The sequence below is a fragment of the Pygocentrus nattereri genome, chromosome 26 (genome assembly GCF_015220715.1).
Source record: "Pygocentrus nattereri isolate fPygNat1 chromosome 26, fPygNat1.pri, whole genome shotgun sequence".
NCBI classification, from domain to species: Eukaryota; Metazoa; Chordata; class Actinopteri; order Characiformes; family Serrasalmidae; genus Pygocentrus; species Pygocentrus nattereri.
Window position 1 is genome coordinate 11,483,792 of NC_051236.1, and position 23,326 is coordinate 11,507,117.

General features: G+C 37.8%; 1 protein-coding gene across 1 annotated transcript in view; it reads left to right on the forward strand.

Annotated features, from left to right (window-relative positions):
* arhgap9 (Rho GTPase activating protein 9) overlaps window positions 1-23,326 on the forward strand; it is a 61,157-nt gene that overhangs the window by 26,553 nt on the left and 11,278 nt on the right. The window contains 11 exon segments of the mRNA XM_037534880.1: window positions 6,093-6,335; window positions 7,189-7,278; window positions 11,785-11,841; window positions 12,354-12,515; window positions 13,592-13,660; window positions 16,450-16,511; window positions 20,354-20,441; window positions 21,408-21,503; window positions 22,298-22,343; window positions 22,346-22,400; window positions 22,490-22,608. Of these exon segments, the coding sequence (XP_037390777.1) occupies window positions 6,093-6,335; window positions 7,189-7,278; window positions 11,785-11,841; window positions 12,354-12,515; window positions 13,592-13,660; window positions 16,450-16,511; window positions 20,354-20,441; window positions 21,408-21,503; window positions 22,298-22,343; window positions 22,346-22,400; window positions 22,490-22,608 (1,087 nt within the window).

The window sequence follows — 23,326 nt, forward strand, 5'->3', positions numbered from 1 at the left end:
TAGGGAAGCCTTGTTTTCCTCTGCTTTCTTACAAACTCAGGACATTTTTGTCCAGGAAATGTATGAAAAGAAGCACACATTTGGATACTTCAGCATGTCAGCTGGAGCTTTGGTCACACCTTGAACCCCTGATTTTTTTTTTATGCACCCTCTATTTTTAATGAACTCTTTATACAGACCCATAAATACTCTGCTAAAATCTTGAAGCAGTTGCAGTCAGACAGAAATAGCTCTGCTCTCTGAGCTGTTCCAGCACATGGCCTCAGACTTCCACTCTGCTGATGGACACACTGATGTGCCTACTGATATGCCAGTGTGTGACAACTCTGGTCACACTTTTAGAGTGAAATCTCTTTTAAAATTCCTGGTGTGAAATGATCTCTTTTCTGTCTCAGAGACTGATCACTCAGATCCTGCGTTCAAAGATGATGTAAGCGAACAGTGCATGCATGAGCTGTGGTCATAAATGACGTTAGTGTAAAGGTCAAGACGATCATTCTGTTAGTTGGAAGTGTTTCTGAGTCTGTGTGTTTTGGACAGTAGAGGTAAAAGCACACACATTCCCACACACAAAGAACAGAGATAACAACAGTGGAAAAAATTCATTTAAACCACAACTGTTTCCCCTCTAGAACGGCATAGGAAGTGACATCGTCAGTAACGGATCTCCAGCCAATAACTGCATACCGAAACTCACTACAAAAGCATGCTTTAAAAATGAAGTTTGGGGGTTTCTACAGTACATAGGAGCCGAGTCAGAGTCCATCCTTTGTTTAATTTCCAGTCAAAACAGCCATTAAGCTCAATATATTCATTTTTAGGAGATATTTCAGAGGAGACTATATGTAAGTTATTCCACTTAGATAAGGAAAGGGGGCAGATAAAGGAAAATAAAGTATAAAGTAAAGTAAAAATAAAGGATTTCTGAAGGAGAAAATGGGACCCATAACAACCGTGCAAGACCTAGTAGACCTCCAAAAGAGCACCCACCAGATAAACAGCACTTACAGCTTTCATTTTTGAGAGAGGAGAAAATCAAGCTGCTTCAGATTTGAAAAAATCCACACGTGTTTTTGCCCATCCTTTCACTGTGAGAGGACAAGTCAGCATTACGGGTCTGAAAGAATGCGTAGCTGTCAGGAAGCCCTTACATTGAATAAAAATGGCATGAATAATGGACCAATAGAAATGCTCCAGAATTTCTTGACATTAACTTATTGTAAATGTGAAGAGCTTTTTTCATTCTCCTGTAAAGTTGCTATTTTGGACATACTTGGGTTTTTTTTTGGACAGGGATGATTTCCAAAACAAAGCAGCTGCTGGTCTTCTCAGACCAATGGACTGAACACCCCAGAGACCTTTCTTTAAAAAAAAAGAAAGAAAGAAAAGAATGGAAGCTGTAATAATGGCAAAGTGTAGACTCACTAAATACTAAAATTGATTCCTTATTAAGTTTCTGAATAACTTTTATACAATGACTGTTGGAAGTTAAATGAATGAACGGTGTCCAGAGCAATCTGTAATTATTTGTGAACAAAACTCTGTCTGTAAATAAAGTGGAATTAAAAAATCTTTTAAGTGTTCTTATATTATTACACTATATTTGTTTACTAAATATACTAAAGATACAGTTTAAAAGGAAAATAAAAAATGTAATAAATTGAGTATAAAAATCATATAAATATCTATATGTGTGCTCTTACCGACCGAAGGGGTGGGATCAAGCAGCCTTGCTTTATACAGTAAGGTCAGCAACATGACTCCATGCACTGTAGTCTTTGACCACTCTCTTGAACACTGACATTCCCTTGAATAAAACTGTTTTTTCAGTATTGCTTGAATGGTTATGGTGAAATTGACAGAATGTACGTGCCAGAACACCACACAATACCAATAAGAGTCCTTTGGCAAGACTCCTGACACTACATTCGCCTACATCTCTAATATGATTAACTTGTGAGTTGCTCTGGATAGATAAATGTAAACGTAATGTAAATATACACAAAGTGTCTAAAGCCTGCAAGGGCTGAAAATAAAACTGTTTTAGGTGAAGACAGGCCATGTTGTATGATTGTGGAAGCTCATATAAAACACGCCTGCTCTCTTGCTATCTTGTAAAACCACACGATTCACAAAAATACAAGTAAGAGAAGCCCTTTCAGTTCCTTAAATCACAGATTTGTTATTCATTTACTAATCTTGAAAGGGCTGTCCACAGATTTTTTTTTTATTTCTAGTTGTTCAGGGTGGTTTGATGAAATACTCCATTCTAGAGAATCTTACAGAGTCAGAATTGTTCACAGTGATGGTGATAGGTACCAGACATAAAGGTTAATGCCTCTAAAAGCTCAAAGAAAGTTATTACATGCCTGAGACGTTGTTGAATGTATTTTTTAAAATCATAGAAAACTCTGTAATTATTTTACCATCATCAGCATTACATATAAAGCTCAGAAGGCGCATTTAGGTTTACTGGTGGTTTTGGATAGTAATTTATTGGCTGCATTTATGTTGTGTCCTATCACCACTGCTGTAAAGTATTGGGAGTCTCTAAGTTTCTCTACAGCAACTATTTTACATCAAAAATGGCTTTGTTACCATTAATCAATGACCGAATTATTCAGAAATTTTGAAAAACAGGTGGAATTCCCCTTTGAAATCTATTATTCACTATAATTTATTCAGTCACTACTATAAAACTAAACTGTAAGTTATGTAGCTCAGGCTATAAGGAATTGAGGTGTGGACCCACATATGGAACCTTGCAGTTTCATCAAATGTAACATGTCCTGTTGCTCTTAACATCAGTCAGACAGCCATCTGCTGGTGATTTTATAGCATTACAATTAGTTCACACGTGCAGGCAAGTTGTGGGTCATCACCAGAGCTGAGTTATGTAATCCAATTTGGGCTGCATGCACTCACCTTGACCTACCTGGACCAGTCCTTTACCCATATACACCCAAATGCAGTGAAAACCAAGGGTGCCTGAAGGATTAAATCGGAGTTCATTTCAGTCAATGCTTTTATCTCCAGTCAGTGCTTGAGGTGACATCAGCTCCTGTGAGTTTTTTTTCTGTCTAAGTTGCATTATTCGTGAGTCAGATATTTTTTTTCCTGTGTGCAGTTTTGAAAGCCTTTAATGGCTGTTTCTTTCTCTCTGTTTCTCCCCTCTGCCTTAAGCTGTTTCTGTTGATCTGTCTGTCTATCTTGTCTGTCTGTCTCTCTCTGCTCCTTCTCTTTCTGCCTGTCTGTGTCTTAAAGTTTAACTCATTTCTGCTTGCCAGTTGTGATGTTGAGCTGCTTGCAGGACCAATTATTCTTAGTCATCATACCAACTCTTTGTGATGTTCATAGTCAAAACATACAAGTTCAAATTATTAGAAATTCCATCCATCCATCCATTTTCTAAGCCGCTTCTCCGTCAGGTTGCCAGTCCATCGCAGGGCAAACAGACAGACACAGACAGTCACTCACACACTCACACCTAGGGGCAATGTAGCATGTCCAATTGGCCCGACTGCATGTCTTTGGACTGTGGGAGGAAACCGGAGAACCCGGAGGAAACCCACGCAGACACTGGGAGAACATGCAAACTCCACACAGAGAGGACCCTGGTCACCCGGCCGGGGAATCGAACCCAGGCCCTCCTCGCTGTGAGGCGACAGCGCTACCCACTGCGCCACCATGCCACCCCATTATTAGAAATTATAATTATAAAAAAAAATATGCAGAAACAACTCAACAACTAAATATAATATCAAATCTTTCAGTGTTTACTGTGTCCATGTTGCCTTTATTGCAGTTCTCATTCTTTTCACGGCCTTCCTTTCAGTTTTCCAGAGAAATCTGCATGGATGTTTTTCCACACCTCCAAAGTTCAGTCTTAGAGGTTGCATTTTCTGCTACTCATGATCCAAGTAATCCCAAACACATTCAATGATGTTGAGGTCTGGTTGAGCTTCTTGAGGCGTCTTGACACACACCCTTTCAGACTCACAGTGTTAAGTTGTCTTCTCACAGTGGAATGATGATCAGAAACAAATATGGATTTTTCACATTTTGATTTCCTCCTCTCTCTCAAAGATGAAAGCTTCAAGTGCTGTTTGTCTGATGGGGACAGGTTTGGTGGTCTACCAGCCCTCATTTATGAGGAGTTCGGTTTTCTCTATATGTTTTCATTATTTTTGAGCTCCAGTATTAGAAACCCGTGTTTCTTCACTTATTGTCCTCTAACTTTCTCCTTCCTTATGCAAGAGGATTATCTTATATCGAATCGCCTCAGAAATATCTACGGAAATATAGAATATGGAAATTAAATAAATGAATGGTGGTCTGTTTAACAGCACTCGACATACATAAACACTTTAATTACACTGCTTGTGAGGCTAAAAGTCCAGCATAATGCTGACTTATAGTCATCTATGTTTGTTGTATGTTCTTATATTTATTGAATCTGTGTACTAGCAATGCATGTGATTCACAGAACCTGACTTACTTCTTAAAGGAACAGTTTGGCTAAAAATCTAATTTACCAAATATTCCTCTTCCAACAAATGTGGACAGTCGTCAAAGACATTTTGTTGCTGTAGGAACAAAACCTTGTATCTCCAAATTGGTAAGTTTACAGAACACGGAAAACAATTTGAACTTGTGATGTTAATGTAGAAATATTTCATTCAAGTAATTTGGACCATTTCTATGGAGCCCCGCTGGTGACATTCTTTATAAATTAATGTGTGCCCACAACTTAGTAAGCCATGGGAACAAGATAATTAGGTTGTGGCCATGACTTAGTGAGGCATGGGAATGAGATCCTAATGCATGGCCACAACTTAGTAAGACATGGGAATGAGATCCTAATGCATGGCCATGACTTAGTAATGGTCACAACTTCATGATCTCATTTCCATGCCTTACTAACTCGTTGCCACAGGATCTTGTTTCCACACACCAATAAGGCGTGGCCACGCTTTGTTTTTATTTATATGGGATGCCACCAGCAGGGCTCCATACATTTCTGTTGGCACATTCATCATTAAATGTTAACACAATGTAACTGGAGTTTTCAAATTATGCAAAAAGTAAAAAAAAAACAAAACAAAATTGAGATAAAGGTTTTGTGTGACAGTGAGAACATTCATGCTCTGCTCAACCAAACCCAACTTTCAACCTTTGACCAAAGGAAAAACCAAAGAAAATGCTCCCTTAACTAGTAATTCCTACTCAGAAAGTTGGGAAAGCATTCTCAACCCTGAACTTTAGGAAATGACATCATATTAATGTAGTTGTTCACACCCTCAATATTATTAAAATATCACCTCTCTGCTTTTAGATGAGTTTATAATAGAACTTATATATGAGTTATCACTCATCACTTCTCTGCTAGAACAGCACAGTCCAGAATGGCTGGTCACCAGCAAAACCAGCATATGTTGTGTTTTAGATGCTAGTCAACCAGCTTGCCTGTGCCTGATAACCAGCTAAACCAGACCAGCATAAAACTGGTCTAGACCAGCTTAGAGCAGCATGAATTCATGCTGGTCTAAGGTGTTTTTCCTGCTGAGTGATGTTAGCTGGATTGTTGCTAATAATACTGACTTTCATGGCGTCATGGTTTTTTCCCTACTTTTTTACAGAGGAACACATGGAGGCTGAAAATGATGTAATTCTGAAGTCTGACTTCCTACTTCCAACTTATGGCAAACGCAGCAATTGTATCGAAAGTTTGCTTCCTTAATTTTGCACTAGAGATGCAACACTGATTGTAACTAACAATGAAACAGGTTTCTGTTACTTGTTAGCTGCATTAGCCTCCACTGCAAAACTAAGGAAGTAAATGTCAGGCACCAAATGTTTGCTGACTGTATTTAGGGTAGAATTCTAGTTGCTCATGATGCCAGAGTTTTGTCTGTGAGTCGGGAGCAACCACAAAGTGTCCGTTTGAGCCTAATTACATAAAATTATTTGAGAGCTATAAATGAAACTTTCCTCTCTCTCTCTCTCTCTCTCTCTCTCTCTCTCTCTCTCTGTCTCTCTCTCTCTCTCTCTGTCTCTCTCTCTCTCTCTCTCTCTCTCTCTCTCCACTTCAGTTTTCCTCTCAGGCCTACTCTTCCCAAAGTTCATTGCCGGGGCAGGGGCGCAGACAGTGGGCGGAGCCTCCTTGTCCACTCCCGGGTCAGAAGCCCTTACAGATACTACAGCTGTGGGAACAGTACCAAGACCCCGCCACCGGCCGCTATTTCTATGTTAACACAGTTACCAGGGAGCGCTCATGGAAGCCACCACGTCGAGCTCGCCAGAGTGACCATGGCCAAAGCATGATAACCTGTCAGGTACTCATTTATGACCCTCAATTTGATAACAACTAGACAAGTATATATAATAAGCACGTTACAACACACTAAACATCTGCCCTCAGAAGGGTCTCAGAACCCTTAGTTTGACACTAAGAAGTTGTGTCTGCAATAAGAACAACATCACTTATGTTGACAAGCGGAAAAATGCTATCACAAGTGCAGATTCTAAACCTTTGATTGCTGTAAAATTAATGTTTGCATATAAAATGTGTGATATTGTAGCATGATTAAAATTTGATGTAATGCTATTGTTGTGTAAACAGTCTTGTTTTGTGGAGAATTTATTGAAATTTAAAGAAAAGGAAAAAAGTCAGAAGTGTATTCTCTAACCAGCTGATAAAATTTAAATTGAATTTTAATTTAATGAATTGTGGTCTTATGCAAAAGTTTAAGTAAGTACATAAATGCACGCCCTATACAGAGAACACAGTTCTGAACAAAACAAAAGTTATGGTTTTTTGGTTTTATTGTTGTGCAGTATGTTAAACTAAACACAATTTTCAGGTACCTGACATTTTCAGGTAAGGTTTGCAGAAAAGTATCATATTTGAGTGTGTTCTCTGTAAAGGAAGCATTCACTTATTTTCACTTAGAAAATTAGCAATACATGCAGTTTGTTTTGTGTTACTGAATTAGTTATGTTATTATAAATGATGTAATATAATTCAAATGGATATTAAAACAGTGATAGCTCTAGACTTCAAAGAAAAGTGAAGCTGCAACATTTCATGTTTCATCACAAATTATTTCACACAGTAACTACTAGGGTATTTGACATCTCCAGCCTCTTTAACTTTCTTATGTATCCCACTTTCACTCTCTTTTTCAGGGTTCTGCAACACAGGTTGGGACTTTCCCCCGGGACACCAGCCACCTGTCACTTCCCCTACACAACTCAGGAAGCAAGTCATTGCACAGGGTAAAGCAGCTATACATGTGAGACTGTGTCTGTATGTGCCTGCCTGTATGCAATTAAAGTGAGAGTTAAGAGAAAAATCCAATTTACAAACTTTTTACTTTACCCTGTGATTTGGACCCCTTTACCAAGCGGATAAAATCAAGTGTGTTAAAAGATTTTTTAAAGCGAATGCAATCAGAACTCATGTCTTCTGAGGATATGAGTGAATTATGTAATATTATCCTCATATCTTCCTCAGAATAATGCTGATTTTGGATTTGAAGCCTAAACATTGAGCTGGACCTTCTTTTTGTGTCTGTACATGTGACATACATACATTAAGACATATTATGGCCCAGAAAACTCATATTATTATTTCAGGCTTTACAGAGTCACACTTTGACTCACATTTTTCCTGCTGACTCAGTAAGGCTACTTTCAATTTTAACACAAAAAATTGCATAGTGTAGCTTCAACAACTAAACACCGTTTGATGTAATTCTGTGAAGATTTAGGCATGCAGTTTGCATTATGCTAATTGGTGAGTTACAAGCTTCGGTTACATGTTCACTACTTTGTATCTTACGTCCAGTGCAAAAAAAAAGGAAGCAAATTTAGCTTTAGGTGGGAAATTGTGTACATTTAATTTGTATTGCTTCAAACACAGTCTGCTTGTGTAGATGTTCTGTAGCAGAAAGTTATTCTTAAGTAAAAGTATGACACTGCACACAAGGTCATTGGCCCATTTGTCTTTTCGTTGAATCTTACACTATCTTCAGAGGATGTCCTGAAATACTGTAGCGTAAACTGCTACAGAAGTGTTAAAACTGAAACATAGATGGTGCTAGAGGGCACCACTGAATCAGAACAAAAATTATCTACCAGAAATCATCTGTTTCAGTGTTGTACAGTCCAACAATTTACTTGCACCTGCTAGAAATAAGTAATCCTACATGAATAAAAAAACATGGCAGTTGCACCTGTGTGATGGACCTTCACATGTGCATGTTTGTGCATCTCTGTTTAAATATTTTGTCTTCTAAAAGTTGAAGTCAGTTATTCGTTCGCTATTCCAACTATGTAATGCATGCAGTATGGACAGACATGTCCCCACTGCCCAAGTCGTCTCCTTGAGTGTAGTCTTTCAGACTGTGATGCAGGTTAGGTTCTTGTGTTTATGGTAGTTGTAGTCCATCAGGTAATTCAAACACTAGACAAATCCAGATGTTTGTAAACAAAGGCCTGGCAAAGTCTGGAATGCTCAGAAGTTGTTTAGTTTGGTGGTGTAAAGTCATGCATAAATTCAGCAACAATTTAAGGTTTTATGGTTTGCCTGCTGGAAAAAAAAGTTGTTCTGAAGGCGTTTCTATATCTGAGAGTTGAGGGGCTTCCTGTTGAGCCTACTGGCTTTACTATCGTCTGTTTGCTTTGAAATGTCTTTGAATTTTGAAATTTGACTACAACCATGGCTATATTCCTGCTGATCTGGGTTTCCTCCTGCCCAATAATGCCCCAAAATGCTACTTCAGTACTAATAGTGCTGAACTATTGTGCAGAAAATGAGTTCTGTACTTTTTACATGCTGCTTCTGGTTTTCACAGCTTCCAGTTTTTTCACAGCTCTCACTGCATGCACAATTTGTTTATGCACAGCCTTGCTACTATTCAAAAATCTGTTACCGCATGCCATATTAATAGCTTTTGTTATTTTATGTATGATTCTAACGTATACAAATAATAAATGATAAAGAATAATCATAATTAATATAATAAATCATAATTAATAATAAAGTATTACAGTAATACTGTAATCTGTATACATAGTTCATTTGTTCAAATTGTGTACATTGAGAGTTGATTTCCACTTTTGAAATATGATCAATATGAGCTGCACAACATTCACATATTAGAACCATTTTATACCCTTCTCTGGGTATAAAATATTGACCTATTGATTTTATATTATTGAAAACTTTGATTTCAGACTTTAAATGGTACTATAGATGCGTAAGTTGTGTTCAGACGTGGCGGACTGCTTTCAGATGAAGAGAAAAATTGTGACTGTGCTTAGTGTTGTTTGTGCAGGTGCTTGCTGAATGCTGTATGGCTTTAGGCCCACTTAATCCTCATAATGACGTCCAAGAGATGAAGTGTAGGGTTATCCCTGGCTGCTCTCTAACTGCTTCCCTTTGTGAATATGTGTTTGTGTGTGTGTGGGTGTGTGTGTGGGTTTGTGTGTGAATAGTAAAATGCACTGTATGCATGTAAGAACTGAGCTGATTAACAGCAGATTAAGTCATATTAGAAATTGAGCTATTACACAGAAAAGGACATAAAAGTACAAAGCTGTGCTGCATTTTCTGGATGACATTATCTCTGGACAATCCTTTACTTTCTAGCCAGACTTCTCTCATTCACCCATTGACACAGACACACTCAGACACACAGAGTGGCAGATTGCCCGAGCACGCAGAGGGTCTGCCTCATGGTGCAGATTAGAGCAGAAGGCAGAGCCAAATTAAAAAGGGGATTACGCCTTCCAGCTTCACTTATTTATTTATTTCCCTCAAATGGCTTTTTTGTTTAGCTAATCCTGCTAGTGCTAAGAGGCTAATGCCTGTTGATCTAATGCTGAGGGCCAGAGCAGGTTCATATATTCATAACATGCAAACGCACACACACGCATACAGATTTGTAGAGTGTAGATTTGTTAGATTTGTTAGTGTGTAGAACCTTTCAAAGGTTTAAGGAACCTTTCGATGGTGTATGCCAATTTAAGGGTTCTTCTTAGAATTTTTACATTATGTTTAGTGTTCCTTAAACTTTAATAAGGTTCTTCAGACTCACTCAACTCATTTATGAACATGGTGCCATCCATGTAAGGGTTTCTTCTGATGTCGCATGAAGAACTCTTTTTGACACCTTTATTTCTGAGTGTATACTTGCCTTTGTCAGTGATGCTGTATTCTCTAGATGATGGTTTTCTACTTTAAAAATTAGGAAACAACGTTTTTGATGTATCTTGAAGGTGGAGTGAATTTGAAATGTCTTCAAGCACTTTGCTGTAGATACTTGTGGATGGGCTGTTTGACATTTTTTTAGCTGGCTGGCTGAATTATTTCTTTAACAAAGGAAAAGATTTGGCAACTAATAGATGTGAGCTAGCATTACAAATGTATTTAATAGCTTCTATATCAGTAGCTAGCAGTGAAGATTTCTTGATCCCAATGATTGTGCAAAGTTGTGTAATGCATGCTGGGTATTGTGGTGAAAGAACACTGATGTACAAAACACGAATATGATACAAAGCTGTGAATTCTATCAAACCTATGAGGCTGAGAGGTGCTATACTATAGAATATAAGAAGTAACATTAAATGCCAAAATGACAATGTCAAACCACACTATTTGTGCCTTGTGGGATGAAAATGGACCTGTACAGAACCTTTTTTCTGACAGTGTTGTACTTAAGTGACTCCAAAAAGGCCACTTGATGTCCATGTAACAAGGGTTACATGGGTTTAATCCCTTAACATTTATGCATGTCCACATCCTCAGCATTATTATATAGTAACTACATAGAAAACCGGACCTGCTGGCATAAATGTTAAGGAGTTAATGGACTGTAATAGGGAAGGAGATTATAAATGTCAGAAAACTCAAGAAATGCTACTTCCTTGTTCTGGAAAGGAAGAGAGAAAGCGAGAAAGAGCATGTAACGGAGAGAGAAAGTTATGTTACAAGTTGATTTTGACACCTTCCTCAAAAAAAAAAAAACAAAAAAAAAACAAGGAAGTTCATCTTTACAACGGAAAAGAAGAAAAAAGCAGTGACCGAAGTGGGCAGGGGCTGTGGTTTGGATTAGAAAATTTGTGTACGTCGCTCATATGTGTGTGGTAAAGAACGAGAAGGAAAGAAATGGAGCTGCTGGAAGTAGCAGACTCTCCTCTGGATTAAGCTGGAGTTTGCTTGATTGTAATCTGAGGGCAGATTGAGGCGTTCTGCTGCTGTAAGTTGGGTGTGATGTTTTAACCAAAGAGGAAGAAACTCGACTCTGACTGTTATTTCAGCTGACATGCAGGAACTAACACATAGTTAGAGAATGGCACATCCAACGAAGCGGAATGTAGAAATAGAATAGAACACAGTCGTACATCGGCACACGTTTAGAGGTAGTGGGACTGCTGAAAGCTAACTGATAGATCATGTAGGTTTGTGACTGCACTGAAAGTTTAGACTGTTTCAGAAGGTCGTGTAGTTCTTTAGGTATTTTTTAGGTAGAGCAGAAAGGTTTAGAACACTGCCGACGGTTAGTTAAACTAAACGGTTAGTTTCAGTTTGGCTGTGCCTGTGTGGTGAGTGTCCACCTCAGCATCCTGTCACTGCGTGATCGTGTACGTGAGTCGTGAGTCATTGTGTCCTAAAGATTTTCATACTCAAAACCTTTCAAAAACCTCTCTCTCTCTCTCTCTCTCTCTCTCTCTCTCTCTCTCTCTCTGTCTCACTCTTTCTCTCACTCCCTCTTGTAGCTCTCCCCTGACTTCACCTACAGTACACAGAATGCAAATGCTTGGCAGCTGAGTCAGGTGAGGCAAATCAATTGTATATTATGCTTATTTATAAACCTTGAAAATAGTCATCCGACTTCACTAGAAATCCCACAGCGTGGATTAAGCTCCACAGTATTGATGAAGGGATCTATTCTGAATGTGTAAATATGAAAGTCGAGGCTGAACGTTCTCTTCCTGTGAAGTATGACAGTGTTTTTTGCGGTTCAGTGGTACAGCAGCATCACTCTGTGCGTATCTGGTCCTAAACCAGGCGCTTCATTCTCGGGGTTTTCTGAGTAGTAATCTGGGACATATGGATACCCAATGGGCTGATCTCTACTGCCACACTGCACACTTGGGGTTTCAGCCTCTCCAATAAGCCGCTTTTGAGCCAGCTTACAGTAAATGAGTTTGCTAATTGTGCTGAATGGAAAGGGAAGGGCAGATTGGACATTTAACTGAACTGAACTGAAATGACCTGAGATACGATATAATGGAATGAGCACAGGTGTGTAGAGCTGAATCACTTATTCCCCTTTCTATTGTAGACCATGCAGCGCGCAGCGTCATCCGACGCCCTCAGCTCCGCCTCTTTCAACAGCGCTGATGTACAGCGCAGAAACTCCGCCTTGGCTGGGGGCGGTGAACACATCAGCCACTCCTACTCCATGATCTCTAACCAAACAGACAGCATCTCATCAAATGGCAAGGTGCATCTGAATCACAGACAAATATACCCTGCCCTGCTGTTTTTGATATTTTATTTTTAATTTTTTGGGTTAAGTAAGAAAAATATATGCAAAGGGATTGTGGAGAGAGCAGCACAATTAGTTTTGAAAGAAAAATATATTTGGTTTTCTTTTAAATGGACCCTAGAAATATAATTTATCTCAACAAATACACAACGTTATGTATTGGAGTTTCACTAACTGGCTGGCTTTAGTGTTATAGGCTAGCTATAGTGATCACTATCGACAATCAGGACATGAGTTTGTGTCTGTCATATGTAATAATCATGTACACTTACCAATTAAATGTTGATGTGATTAATAAAATCACAGTAACTAATTATTAAGTAGCAAGTTTATCTTAGTCATATGTCTTTTGTCAGAGTGAATTGTGCTAATATGAAGGTATTGGTTTCATTTTAAAATATAAAATTTTAGCATTGTACTTTCATTAACAACATTTTTTTTGTGTGAAAATTGGAAAGACTAGATTGACATAATTTGCATGTTCTGTAAAACCTAGATGATTCTTAGACTAGGTGGCGGTATCTTGCATTATTAACACATTTTCTTTTTGTGGTAAGCAACAAAATTGGCTAGTTCTAGTTTCTTTCCCCAACGTGTGTATAGATTTATACTTCATCATCCTGTACATGCTAAACACATACAAAGATATGTTTTAGCTTTACAGTAAGTAGGCATTGTTCATAAGGGGGCATTTTTCCCAATTTCCCGTTACTTTTGTCAGTTGTTCCCTCAGTTTTGTGAAGACGCTCTTAGAATGACTTATGATCATGTTTCAGAGCTTGCTGAATGTAGTGGTATAGCGTGTTGCGATTACCCAGGTGGAGAAATCCAACCACATGGAGGGCAGCAGTGTCACTCACTATACTGACTACCATACCAGAATGGCAAGATCTAAACAGCTTTCTGCTCATTGTGTTCAAACTTTTAATGGCTAATTCACATACTGTACACCCAGTTCACAAACTGTACGCACACTATTATAACGCCTTTCTCATCTCTCAAACTAATACCTTTTTAATGTCCTTCAACAGTCAGAGTACCAAGTGGTGGTGGAGTCACCTTCTACTGACAGCTCTCCAGACAGTGATGGAATGACTCCGGTGAGGCACACACACACACACACACACACACACACACGCACACGCACACTTCATATTTTATTCAAATTCAAATGCAAATTTGAAAAATGTGTGTTTACAATTGCATTTCCAATGCAAATGTGTATTATTTAAGACATAATGCAAATATTCTGTTGCATTTCTATGCATAATGGCTGTTAATGTGGAAAAACAAAGTAATTTTGACATTTCATTTTCATTGTCTCAGTGCTCCTACTCTGACATATGATAAAAGGAATAACAATATTCCATTTGCAATTGCATTTCTGCATCATCACACTTCCATAATGCTAAAATAAAATGTATTTGCAATCCTGTTTGCAATTGCATTTTCACCGTCAGCGAGGCTTCCACACAAACGCTGTTCGTGGGAGGAACTTTTAAGTGAGGAGTTTAAAAGGAAGTGATGAGGCTAAGCTTTGGCAGTGCTGAAGCAGAGTTAGATGCTTGTTTAATAGACTACAGAGTTAGCAATAGTGACATTTTAACACTCGCTGGCCAGGCCGAGGGCAATTCTGTTCAAAGCGATTTTCATGTGGAAGTGATTCTTAACTGACTAAGAGAGCTTGTGGCTGTGCGAACACCAACGTCAGCGACACTGTGACAGGTCACAACACTGTCCTGCTTTCACTGCTTTAACTGTTACAAATAAAAAGGGTCTGGTTTACCACAATCATCTTGCGTTCCTCCAAGAGCACAGCTGGGAAACACTTCACTAACACTTAATAAGAATGTCCATCACTGGCCATCCAGGTCCACTAGCAGTCCTGTGAGCTTCTGCCTGAAAATATCCTACCCACAGTTTTATGTAGGGAGCTACCTTTAAATATGCACTACGTTTAACAAGACTTCTTATAAATCAGCTTTTTGTTCAGATTTCCCGTTATCACCTAAATGGTGCGGCATTTACATGCACCATTTAAGGTGGAATTGAATCTGAATAAGAATCTACCTTCTGCTTTGTCTTTAGTAGTACAATTTATCAGAGCACCAGTTATCGTGTCATTAATGCTGCATGTGCAGCCACAAACTCTCCCAGCCAGTCAAGAATCACTTCCACATGAAAATGACTTTGGACAGAATTATTCTCTGCTTGGTTAGCACGTGTTAAAATGTCATGCAGTGGTTGGTATTGCTAGCTCTGGATTGTATTAAACAACTGCTCCAGTATTTCCAAAGTATAGGCAGACTTATCACTTTCTCTTAAAACACGCCCCGCATGCCAAAAGCCCTTTCCATTTCCGTATTACCTTAGCATTATGCGCAAAAAATGCAAATTGAAATATGCATTTTGTACACTCCCATTGTAAATACAATAGTACATATGTAATTAAATTAGCGTTTTCAAATTTGCGCTTAAATTTACAAATTGGCATTTGAATTTAAATGAATTAAGTCTGGAATATGCTACCATAATTCCCAAAATAAAAATTAAATGAAATACTAACAGGTAATGACATCAGAGCTGCAAGCACACTTTTGTGCGCTGTGTCACTGTGTCACCTAAGTGAAGCTCTGGTCTTATGAGGAACCAAAAGCTGCTTGCCTGCTAATGGGGACCCTTGTAGAGAATTTGTAACCTGTGACACGTGAGTGAGTCCCATGAGGCGCTTCATCTATAATAGACCCCCTGAACAGCTTCTTTTATTTTTGTTTGTGTCAGGCTGCAGAAAGAGCCTTTTCAATATTGGCCTACAAACACTAATAAATATATGTTTAATACTTTAAAATCTCTTTATGATGATGCAGGTTTGTTGTGACCATAGCGATTATTGCTTTATACCATCTGTGCATTTTACATACAACACTGATAGTGAGATTAGTCATTATGGTTAATAGTTCAGGATAGAGAAGGTTTTGAGCCGTGTATGTGAGGGGCTTGGAAATGGCCGTTTAGCGCAGAATGGTGCAGAAGAGCCCTAAATGGGCTTCTAATGCTGCTTTCTGCCCATCTAATTATCTCGCTTAGCACTGCTTGTGTGAGGATACTCGAGCCACCCTTAACATTGTTTACAAACTCATATTGCCATAACACAAAGTATGATTTATCATGTAGCTTTCCAGGCTGCTTCTCAGTGTTTCTCTTGCTGGACAAAGCACTATTCAGGGCAGTGTTTCTTCTTGTGAGTAGCCTGCACAACCTTTTGACCGTGTGTCTGCTTGCAGCCAAAATGGTTTGCAAAACCTTTCCAGACATTTGTAGCACAGTGGCTTTATTCACATTTTATAGATAGTGTGTTTTATAGCTTGTGTGTTTATAATGCTCAGTATATGCATTCTTCGTGTCTGATCAGGCCTGCTGGACACTGGTCTGTTTCATATATACACAGTACTACCAAAGGTAACCAGAGCAACCAATAAACCATAAGAGCTCTGACACTTAACGCTAAGTTTGATTCTTCGGTATTTCTTGAAAACAGTTTCACCATACATTGTATATAAAGGCACAGTGCGTTACGTATAGTACGTAAAGTAAAGTATGTTTTTTCATCTCCTGTAAAGTTACAGTTTTGGAGACACAAGGTTTTGCTCCAACAGCAGCGAATTACAGATATCTCATCTCATCTCGCACTCATTATTGTTATCTAAAAAATATAATCATTGTATAAATGCAGACTAAAACAGTAGGTTTTTGGTGTAGACGAGCTGTTGCACAAAGTCTGTTCTCACAGAACTGCAGACAAACTTACACTAATCTTGTACCTACATTAACATACTGTACACCTTTGCTGAACATATGCTAACATTCACTCTGCCAACTCTCAATGTAGGAGCTTGAAAAAGCAGGTCTGCTGAACAAAACCAAGATAGCAGAAGGAGGCAGGAAGCTGAGGTAAGCTTATCTTAAATGACACGTGTACGTGCACGCTAACACAAATGTACAAGTGTGCACACATACGGCCATGTAGGCCTTTGTGTTTTTCCCCCATGTTAATAAAGCAGCTTGGAGGTTTTGTCTGGCAGATGATGCTCCTCCAAAGTATCATGTATCATGTATAACCTCCACTAAGGCTTAGACAGTTTACATATATTTAATATATAGGGGGTTTGTTGGTGAAAGTGTTTCCATAGAGAAGTGCACACTCACAACATTTTTTTTCTTTACTGATAAATTTTGACTTTATATCTCTAAATAAAGTTTTAGCTTAGTATCTTAAAATAATACTTTTTTCAACATTTTGACGTCACAAGAAATACGTATTTTCTGGAGATAATGACTTACTATCTCAAATAATTAACTTATACTTATTATTTTTATAATAATAATAATAATAATTATTATTATTATTATTATTAGTAGTAGTAGTAGTAGTAGTAGTAGTAGTAGTATAATAGTCATACCCAAATAATAACAATTATACAGTATTGTGTGAAAGTTTTAGGCATGTAAGCAAACTTTTAAACAGCTTACCTCAGCAGTGAGTTAATGTATATCATGATATACATTAGAATAAAGTCATATTCATAATTCAAATAAACATGAAAACAATAAAAAGTAACACGAATTTCTTGGGTCCATATTTTTCCATGACGCCTTCACAGTCGCCACAGAGACTTGTTAATATCATCAATTACATTATGAGCTCAATTTACTGAAGCACTGATTGGTCAAATCAGGAGTTGCTTTTTAACTGCTTATAATACAGGACTTCCTGGAGGAGAGGTTTGAAAATAGTTAAACAGACACACTATAATATTCTATAAATTTTGTTTATTCAAATATTAACACTTTTCTCAGCAAATAAACACATACCACACAAATAAATGGATTTTGAAAGTGTCTTGGGTGCCTAAGACTTTCGCACAGTACTGTATATAAATATAAAAAATAAATAATATTTTTTACATTTTTGTCCTTGTTAAAAAAAAAATTTATTTCAAGACCCTAAGTCAAGCTGTCAAAAACAGAGAAGTGAAAAACACACCAGTGATTATTTTCTCTCTAGCTGGAAGTGCTGGACTTCCATAGATAAATGAGTTAGACTTTAAATTTATGCTGTGTGTGATTAGGTTTTTTAGATCGAGTCTAAACAGAAAAAATAAGAGTTATTTGCTCTGTGTTTCAACAAGTCAAATACGTTTAGGGCTTATTGACTATCTTGATTTTTTCTGATTCTGATTTTCTGATAATGTGACTAAAAAAAGGCTGGATGATGGCATTACAGTATGTAAATACAGGTGGATTACAGGAAGTACAGTCATATGCAAAAATTTAACACCCTCGGTAAAATTGCATGTTTGGTTGATTTTCAAACCAACAGTAAGTTAACACATTCTCAACAGGAAACACATTCATACATGACATTTACTGCTAATTTTAGTGTACAGTTTCCATACCTTTGCTGAATTTAACATACTGGATAAAATAAAACATTAAATATAAAATATGCCATAACTTTTGCATGGGCTACATGTTATGGTTTACTTTTCCCAACGTGCTTAGTTCAGCCAATAAATAGTATTTGTGCACTAAAATGTGCTGCAATATGTTCTCCATACACTGTAAGAAATAAAGGGTCTGTGCTGGTACATTTATCGTTCATCAAGGTTCAAACAATGTAAATGTTCCCTCAAAGGTACAGCAGTGGTTTTAAGGTCCAATTGTACCTTAAATAAGTTTTTCCCGGTGAAAAGTACACATTTGTACCTTTTCATAACCTAATGTTTTAAAACAGAACCATACAATAAAAAGCCTGGAGATGAGACTGAGTGTGTGGAGTAAATACAACTTAGATAATATAATTTCAATGGATTATGGTACAATTATGTTTATGACTAAAGGTACTGAGGGTCCCACCCCAGTGACAAGAGGGGTGCTGGCCCAGTGACAGTTATAAAGGATGTGTTAACTTATTTTCGCTTAAAAAAAAAACAGCAAATCATTCAGTTTTGTCTAGGGATGCCCAAACTTTTTCATGTGACTGTACTGTAACCAAACTCTTTATCTGTCAGTAGGGCTGTAGATACATCTCGCTGCAGTTCCTCTTCCCATCCTCATGGGGTCAGTAGAGAGGCTCCTTTGGGCTGTGTATAAATAGAAGAAGCCAAGCATGTGGTATTGAGGGAATTGTGTTCAGGTGGCACATCCTCCATGCGGATTATCTCCTTGATAGGAAACCGTGGGTTTGCTGCCTGTTAAGGAGATTTTATATGCCCTAGATGGTTCTGCGTGGCTGAAGCTGGGACTTCTTAGGTCTCTTGGTACATCATTCCTGCTTCACTCAACCTCGCTATTAGCCGCTAATACTGGCCACCTTCTGCTTCTCCATCACAAGACTACTATTGCAGAAACCTAGTGGTTACAGTACATAGTTTGACTACCTACTAGATGTGGATGTATCTTTGAATTTCACATCTTGTGTAATTGTGAACTACACATTGATGTTTTTTGTCTGGCTATTAAAAGTTCCCTAAACTCAAACTTAACACTGACAACTTTTCACCTATATGATAATGGAACATCTGACATTTAATTGTATCTCTCTACTACGAGGCAGTTTAATTGACCCTGAAGTTATGGGTATGAGGCAGTGATCCCTTCTGACACTACAAAAGAGCTTAGGCCTACCAACCTCCAGAATTCACTCTCAATATCACAGCGAGATGGACAGTAGGGTTGCAATACATCTTTGTTAATCATTATCAGAATATTATCCTTTCTGATACTGATCTTGCAGAAGGCTGTGATAGGCAGATGAGCCCTTAACAAGTCACAATATATAGTAATATAATCAAAATACTAGTATTAATATCTTGTATCCTAATACATTGTATTTTAATATGTGGTTGGTATGCTCTTCTGATGACAAGGAACCCAACATTTAGTGTGTAAAGGGATTTTCCAGCTTTAAATCTATGTATCTCGAACGAATTTCAAGATCACTGTAGCTTTGCAGAGGCCCATATGCATTATCAACCATCAGATTCTTTGTGTAATCTAGATGTCTTTAAAACTTGAATCCAGATTTCAGTTGTAGTTTATGTAATGATTGCTAGGCAATTGAGTTGTTGATGTAACTGATTGGCCACTAAGTGTCATACCTGCCAGTGATTACAAAGAAGCAGAAACTGTATTTTATGTCAGCAGGTACTGAGATGGGTGTTAAGCATTGATGAATAGAATAGAAAACTCTATACATGAGGTCACCACACCCACTGCTAAGCATCAGTTAGAGGGAAATAAAGACACCCTCCCCCCCAGCATCTGGCTGTAGAGCAGTGGAAGTGCATTCTCTGGAGTGATGGAGCTCAATTCAATACCTTTGGAATGATTTGGAGAGCGTTTGTGATGCAGAACTAATCATCCAACATCAGTACCTGACCTCACTAATGCTCTTGTGGCTGAATGCAGTCAGATCCTCACAGCAGTGTTCCAACATGTAGTGTAAAGCGCTCCCGAAAGAGTAGAGACTGTTACTGAAGCAAAGGGGAGAATCCTTCCTAAACACCCTGTTAATGCCAGTATTTCATTAAATTGTTGATTCATAGTTTGGGGTCTGGTGGTGCTGCTCAGCTTAATTCTGAAAGTAGACCACCTGATTAGCGGGTCATGTTCTCACACTACTTAGCACCTGCATGTTCTCATTTTGAAATATAACTCTGAATGTGTGTGGGTGTGTGTGGGTGTGTGTGGGTGTGTGTGGGTGTGTGTGTGTGTGTGTGTGTGGTCTACAGGAAAAACTGGAACCCGTCCTGGGTGGTGCTGGTGGGGAACAGTCTTGTGTTCTTTAAAGATCCAAAGACCCAAAGTCCTGCCAGCTGGGTAAGAGGTCCTTGAGTTCAGCATTATTTAATCATTCCTGCAGAGCTTTATTTCAGCCCTGAATGTATTCAATGAATGAGATCATGGACAGTTTAAAAGAATTATCTGCCCAGTGTAAGAGATGATTAACAGCAAAGCCTTTTCCTATAAACCATAGATATAAATATATCCAGACCCCCCATTGAATTAGTGAATTCAGCTAAACTGCACACAGTTTGTATAATTTCCATAGAAAAGCAGTTGTTGCACATCTGGAGCCTAAGGTGAGCATGACCAGTGCAGAGCATCAGCTAGAGAGCTATAAAGTCTACCAGAACTGGGTTGTGGAGCAGTAGAACTGTGTTCTCTGGAGTGATGGAGCTCCATCCATTAACTCTGGGATGGGTTAGAGTGGCAGTCCATCTCCCACCAAACAAATTCAAAGTACTTTATACATGACATACTATAGATGTCATGTAAGTAAAATATATTTGTGCTGATATTTGCTGTTCTGTGTTGTGAACATTGGTCACACTCTCCTTTCAATAATTATAATTATTTTAATAAATCTACTTTTGTGTATTTAGGTTGGAAAAATAAAACTTTACTGAATTAATTGTGTTTTGCATCAATTTACCAGACTTTTAGCTACTTTTAAACTAGACCCTCTGTCTGTAGCAATCAATCCATCTATAGGATTAAGTACAATGTTTGCACTCTCACCACTTTTGGCTGAATTGTTCATAAAGAGTATGTGCTAGAAAGTTTACATTAGAATGTGTCACAGATACATGTAAGTTGGTTGCATAAAAATGATTAATCTTGCTCAAATGCTTTTAATTGTTTTTAATTATATACTTTTTATTATTAAGTCAAAACCTAAATGTGTTGGGCTCTGCACTGTACTTCCTTATATGATGCCACACATTTATATATATCACAAATGTAGTTTGTTCCGTATGTGCATCTATGTTTCTGTGTGTATAGAAACCAGGAAACAGTTGTCCAGAGAGTAGTGTGGATCTACGAGGAGCACAGCTACAGTGGGCCAATGACCTCTCCAGCAGGAAGAACGTCTTCAAGGTGAGACAGAGACAGAGAGAGACAGAGTGAGAGAGAGAAGCACCGAAAGCACTTTGCATTCAAGTAACATTGAAGACTGTGGTTAAAGGGGAGTTCCACAGATTTTACAAAATTCCTGTGTAATCAACCATTGACATGTAAACAAAGTGATTCAGAAGGTTTTGATGTGAAGTGGTTCATTGTAGAGAAACTTACCAACTCATATTTCTTCACAGTGGTGGTGACAGAAACCGGGGACTGTGTCTACTATCCAAAACCACCAGTGACTCTCTATTACTCCTCTGATTTTTTTTATGTGTAATGCTGCTAATGGTAAAATAATGGAAAATCTAACTAAAATGTTTTATATAAAGGCCATTTTGCCTTATAATACTCGGCTTCTGTAGTCATATTTATAACCGTTTCGTGTAATAAATCTCTGGTTCCTGTCACCACTGCCCCTAAACAAATTTGACCAAGTTTTTCTATAAACATATTACTTTGCATCAGATCACTGTGAATGACTTAGCTACCTCTTAACCTTTTTGTAGTTTTGCCCATATTTTGGAAAAAGTGAAAAAAAAATGTCCCCTTTAAGAAGGTCTAATACTAGATTAAAAAAAAACAGCACATTTTACCCAAGTAAAACGGCAGAATTGCTAAACCATAAGTGACCTAAATTTCAAACCTTGAAACATTGCAGTATTAGAACTACTTATGACTTTAACCATCAGTTCCTCTCCTACTTCCTCCATAAAGAAGATTGAATGCTATAAACAGACTAACACATATGTGCTATGTGTTTCTGCCTGTAGTTGAGGACTGTTACAGGCAATGAATTTCTGCTGCAGTCAGAGACAGACTCTTGATCAGGGAGTGGTACTGCACTATTCAGAAAAGTCATTGACAGATTGGTAAGTTCTTACCATACATTTTTATGTTATTACTATTATTATTATTATTATTATTGTGTACATGATGTCCTTGCGTGTTTGGTGTGTTTGTAGGATTAAAGAGAATCCTCTGGATAACGTCTTGCTGTATTCTTTGAGGAGAGCAGGCTCCATGGAGATGTTGGACCAGAGTGGAGATGAGGATGAGAACCGTGTAGGATCCAAAGCCTCACGTGAGTCTCAGAACATTTTAAACAAGTTATGAGGGTCTTGATTGGAGCTTGGATTGTCACATTTAGACACTTTAACTCTTAAAATCATAGAAAAAATATGCCTTCTCCAAACTGTAGTGATCTGCTGATAATGCATACTTTACATTCTCCTACTGATCTTACTTATAGTAATAAACAGAAACTACATACTCCTTTACATATTTACGTACCCATTTACCCAAATGACATGTTTTGCTCATTAAGTAAAAATAACTACACATCCTCTACAGAGGACACACTTCTGCACTTTTTAGTACACAGGTACAGTTTAATTGCTGAATTTAACATAATGGGGAAAAAATAAAATAAAATGTGGCATAAGAAAAAATACACATTTTCTGTTTTGTTTTTCTCAAGTAAAAATTCAGCAAAATATTTATTCTTCAGTGTTAACTTATTTTCACTTAGAAAATCAACAAAACATGTCATTTGACTTTTGAATCAACCGTATACGCATTTGTTGCCAGACATTACTTATACATACATACATACACTAACATTCACATTTTGGAATTACATGCCATGTTAATAAATGTTATTCAGTAATAATTTATGTTGTAGATGGAAATGTTATAAACTAGACACCAAAACGTAAACAAATGTTTTTTTCACAATTTAAAATCTTTGGGAACAATAAAACTCATGACTTGATAGGAAAATAGAAAATGTTATTAAACAA